Here is a 4,977-nt window from a genome sequence, read left to right on the forward strand (position 1 = left end):
TCTGTGAAGGTTAATTCTAGGTGTCAACTTGGTTAGATGAAAGAATGCTGAGAAACCTGGTAAAGCCATCTTTTCAGGTGTGTCCATGAGGGTGTTTCCAGCAGAGATTAGTATGCGAGTCTGAGTGGCCTGGGTGGGAAAGACCCTCCCTCAGTGTGGGTGGGAACCATCCAATCCACTGGGGGTCCGGAGAGAACAAAAGACAGAGGAAAGAGGTGGAGCTCTCTCTCTCCATCCGCTGGAGCTGGGATACACTCTTCTCTCCTGTCCGTGGACATCAGAGCTCGAGACTCTTCAGCTTTTGGGGTCCAGAACTTACACCAAGGACACCATCAGCTTCCCTGGTTTTGAAGCCTTTGGACTTGGAGTGAGCCACGCTACCGACATCCAGTTTATAGACGGCCTATCGGGGGACTTTTCTTCATAGCCACATGAGCTAATTCCCCGAACAAATCCCTCTCATAGAATTATAACATATCCTATTGATTCTGTCTCTCTGGAGAACCCGGACTAATACACCTAGGTCAGAGATTCTGGGCTTCAATGGAAGGGCTAGGACTTGGTAGAGGGGCCAGGAGGTCAGTCCTGTTCTGGTAAGCCTCCTGACCTCTGTGACTCCATATCTCCTTCTGCTAAATGCACTCCTTGGACAGAACAATGACACCTAAGTGCCCTCTCAGCTCAGACCTGGGGTGATACTCTACAAGAACAATGACGGAAGTTGGGTGGATGCACCCACCTTCCTTTCTGGAGCGGAAACAAGCCCCAGGGCCTTCTGGAGTCCCAGCTGGGCTGGGATGTACACTTGGGACAAGACTCCAAGTGACTCCTCTGCCTGCCCCTTGTGATGGTGAAGTTTTCCATTCAAGGAAGGACCTGTCTGGGGCTGCCAAGTTATCCTGATATTGTCCTTGTGGCATCAAAGGAGGGCCTTGGGCCTTCCCAGCCCCCTTGAGAAAGCACTCTTAGGTGGAGTGTGGCTTCTAACTGGTGTCACCATCCCGAAGACTACTATCTCAAAGCCTGGAATGCCTACGTTGCACTCTGAGGCTGGTGGGTTCTTTCTGCCAGGAGCCCTTTGAGAGCTGCCTGCCTGCCCCCATGAGAGCCCCTGGTCAGCTCAGTGAGTCAGACCCTTGCTTTGGGCCCTGAGGAAGGAAGAGAAACAGGCATAAGAAATGACTTGGAGGGGCAGGGGAGGGGCTGGAAATAACCTGGCTCAGAAGGTGATGCTCTTTCCTCACATCTTCCCAAACCTGAAGGGCATCCCACTGCCAAGCTCCTTCACCAGTCCTTGCTTCCCGGCCATCTGTCCAGGCTTTTAAAGACCAGGCCCCTTGGCCACCCCCATGGCATGGACCCAGCCTGCTGCACGTGGGTGGCACCTGTGTGAACTTGTAAGGGAGGCCCTGGAGGGTGTGGGTGATTGGCACAGGTTCCCAGAGAAGCTGAGCCTTGATCCAGCCTTGGAAGAGTGGGAGGGGCTCTGGAGGGCTTTGAGGAGGGGCTCTGCCAGGGAAGGGGCTTGTCAGGACTGTCCAGCCGAGAGGTCAGCACCAGTGTGACAGGGACAGAAGGTTCTGGCTGGGAATGGTGGGTTATAGGAATGAGTTTGGAAGGTATCCAGGGGCCTAAGCAGGGAGAACCTTGAATCCCAAGGTCAGAAGTTTGGATTTCTTCCTACAGGCACCGGGGGTCTTGGAGGGTTTGGGAGCAGCTGCCTTGGAAGGGCTGAAAGGAGGGTGCACTTCTGGGGCTGGGCTTGTCAGATTTGTCCAGCAAAGGGGCAGGACCAGCGAGCCATGTCCCTTCTTTTCCCTCGCCCACCCCGTACCCCCTCTCCCCAGCCACAGAAGTAGTACTCTCCCAGCTCTTGGACACGGGTTTTTAATGCCAATGGGCCTTTAGGATAGTGTGGAGTTGGGAGCCATTTCCATCTCCTTACTCCCACCCTGACCTCCACCACAATGGACGAAGACACTGGGGTTCCTGCTGTGAGTCAGGTTCAAGCTCCATCCTGACCTCTTTGGAGCCTTCTAGTTTAAGCTCTGGAGGAAATCCACCAGCAGGTGTTCAGGGAACCCACCCTGACCTCCACCACAATGGACGAAGACACTGGGGTTCCTGCTGTGAGTCAGGTTCAAGCTCCATCCCGACCTCTTTGGAGCCTTCTAGTTTAAGCTCTGGAGGAAATCCACCAGCAGGTGTTCAGGGAAGCCAAAGTCCATCTGCAGCAGCAGGAAACCCTGGAAGGAGGAGAGATGGGCAGGCTGGGCTGACTCCCTGATCACCAGGATTGAGGTGGTCAAGGCCCCTCTGCCTGTCTCCCCAGCAGCCCCCAGTCACCCCAAAAATGTTGTCTGGGCCTCCTCCCCGGAAGACAAGGGCTGGTGGGGGGCTTTGTACTCACATCCCGAGTGATAATCTCAGGGTTGATGATTTCAAAGAGGTCCAGGCCTTTGCTGTTCATTAAGGCTGTAAACACCACCTCGAGCCCTGAGGTAGGGAAGGGGGCCCTCGTCAGCCCTTCTCAGGGAGCAGGGCCCACCCAAGGCTCATGGCACCCTGGGAAGTGTGAGACATTGGGACTCCTTTGGACCAGCATTTATTCCATAAACATTATTTCTCTCTGATTTAGAAGAGAGGTCAGGTGCTCCTGGGGATGGGGGGTGGCAAGAGTGACACTCTGCTACCCCAAGAAATTCCACTCTGCCCCGAACTTGAGCCCCCTTTTGGCCACATGGCCCACACTTAGCTGGATCTACCCTGCTAGGAAGGAAGGTTGGGGAGCAGCTGTCACTCCTCAGGCATGCCCTGGTGGTCACTCTTCACCAAACAGAGCTTCGCAAAGCTTTCTTTGCAGCCACACAGAGGGGTCTTTCTAGGAAGACAGTTTAGTCCCTCCCTGTAGTTTTTGCTCCGTGATATAGATGGGGAAAATTGAGGCTAAGACAGGCCAAGAAACCCAGCCAGGGTAATTCCCACTCCCACTTCCACCTGCGGGGAAGGCAGCAGAAAGCTCTCAGCAGGGCCCTGTTCAAAATACCCCAGCACACCCTCGTTTACAGTGTCTGAGATTTCACATTAGAGTCAGCTCACATGGACAAATATCCAACAATGTCAATACTTTCATTTTATAGAAAGAGAAACTGAGGCTCAGGGCTGGGCTAGGACTCAGCTTTGGCCTCCAGCTCAGGGCTCTTTCTGCTGCCATCGGGTTGCCATTAGGAGACCTGTATCTTAAAAGTGGGTTGAGCCATCGCATGGGGTGGCTGAGAGGATATTCTCTAGGTGCACCAGGAATTGGGGATGTGTGCAACTGGCTGAGTCATTGGTGTGCATTGCCACCAGTAGGGAGAGGTGCCTGGAAGGAAGGGACCCTGGAAGGTCAGAGACGCTTGGAGCTCTGCCTGGGGAGGGCCTACAAGTTGAAGTGAGAGCCTCCCATCAGCCTCGATGTCCCCAACCTCTCCTCCAGCCCGCACTTACGTGACATGACCTCAGGAATGCCCACTGTGGTGATCATTGACCGCAGGAAGCTCTGGACAGACTCGGAGCTGCTCTGCCAATCAGACGCCCAGGGTGAGTGTTCCCTGGGAGCACAGAAGTGACCCACAGGGCATATGGCCACACAGCCTGGGTGAGCATTCATCCAGATGACCATCCATGTGAAAATACATCCCAACCCCTCTCCTCCTGCCTGCTAGACAGTGCCTCTCCTGAGCGGTCCCTCCTAGGTCCTGGGGAGGGCAGGATTGTTATCCCATTCCACAGAAGGGGAACTGAGGTCCGGTAAGAGGCCACTTGGCCAGAACTCTCTTGTGCCCCCCACCCCATCCATACCATGATCCCATTTCTGCAACACAGGGCTCTCCCAACAGACACAGCAGGGAGAAGGGTCACGAGAGACATGGGAGGGGCCATCAGGTCTGATTCCCTTTGGTCCCGTTGCCTGGCTTCCTTTAGGGCACTCTCTGATTTTTTAGGGCATGAGGTCCTACAGAGCTTACTCCTCCCAATCTACCCAAGACCATCTACCTCAGTCAGGTTGGAAACAGTCTTCGGTNTTATCATCCCATTTAACAGATGAGGAAATAGAGGCACAGAGGGACCCAGGATGGCAGAACTAGTACTTGTGGGGTGCTGGGATTTGGAACCAGGTCTGAAGGCCAGGCCTTCCCCCTACACTTCCCATTTGCCCGAGGCCTGATTCCAACCCCCTGGGCCCCATCCTGCCCAGGATCAGCAGCCCAGGTGACAGGATGTGCTTCTGCAGGGCCCTGGCCTTGTGAAGCCCTTGTTTTCTCCTTGGAGGAAGCCTTCTCCTTGGAACAGATTTTGACTGGGTCTGGGCCAGGACCCACCCAGACCAGGGGGACTTCCTGGTCTTTTGAGGTAGGCCTAGTGATGGAGTTTGGATGTGTTGTCCCCTACAAAACTCATGTGGAAATTTGATCTCCAATGTGGCAGTGTTGGAAACTGATTGAGTCATGGGGGCAGATCCCTCATGAATGGATTAATGCTCTCCCTGGGGTGGGAGGATTAATGAGTGAGTTCTCGCTCAATTAGTTCCCACAAGGGCTCGTTGCTTAAAAAAAATCCTGGCACCTTCTCTCTCTCTCTTGCTTCCTCTCACCATGTGATCTGCTTGTACCCGCCGGCTGCCTGCCACTTTCCGCCATGAGTAGAAGCAGCCTGAGGCCCGTGCCAGATGCAGCTGTCCCAGAATCTTAAGCCAGATAAACCTCTTTCCTTTATAAATTGCCCAGTCTCAGGTAATTCTGTTATAGCAACACCAAGTGGACTAATACAGAAAATTAGTACTAAGGAGTGGGGTGTTGCTAAACAGATACCTGAAAATGTGGATGCAGCTTTGGAACTGGGTAATGGGCAAAGGTTGGAGGAATTTGGAGGACTTAGAAGAAGACAGAAAGACGAGGGAAAGTTTGGAATGTCTTAGAGACTTGTGTGGTGGCG

The 4,977-nt window shown here is 53.8% G+C and overlaps 1 protein-coding gene across 1 annotated transcript in view; it reads right to left on the reverse strand.

The window, feature by feature from the left end:
* Window positions 1–2,088: 2,088 nt before the first annotated feature.
* CETP (cholesteryl ester transfer protein, plasma) overlaps window positions 2,089–4,977 on the reverse strand; it is a 23,158-nt gene continuing 20,269 nt past the window's right edge. The window contains exons 13-16 of the mRNA XM_008572732.1: window positions 4,039–4,109; window positions 3,490–3,562; window positions 2,411–2,496; window positions 2,089–2,246 (exon numbers count right to left, since the gene is read on the reverse strand). Of these exons, the coding sequence (XP_008570954.1) occupies window positions 2,172–2,246; window positions 2,411–2,496; window positions 3,490–3,562; window positions 4,039–4,109 (305 nt within the window). The 3' untranslated portion in view covers window positions 2,089–2,171. The remainder of the gene's footprint in view (window positions 2,247–2,410; window positions 2,497–3,489; window positions 3,563–4,038; window positions 4,110–4,977) is intronic.

Source organism: Galeopterus variegatus, unplaced genomic scaffold, assembly GCF_000696425.1.
Source record: "Galeopterus variegatus unplaced genomic scaffold, G_variegatus-3.0.2 Scaffold828, whole genome shotgun sequence".
NCBI classification, from domain to species: domain Eukaryota; kingdom Metazoa; phylum Chordata; class Mammalia; order Dermoptera; family Cynocephalidae; genus Galeopterus; species Galeopterus variegatus.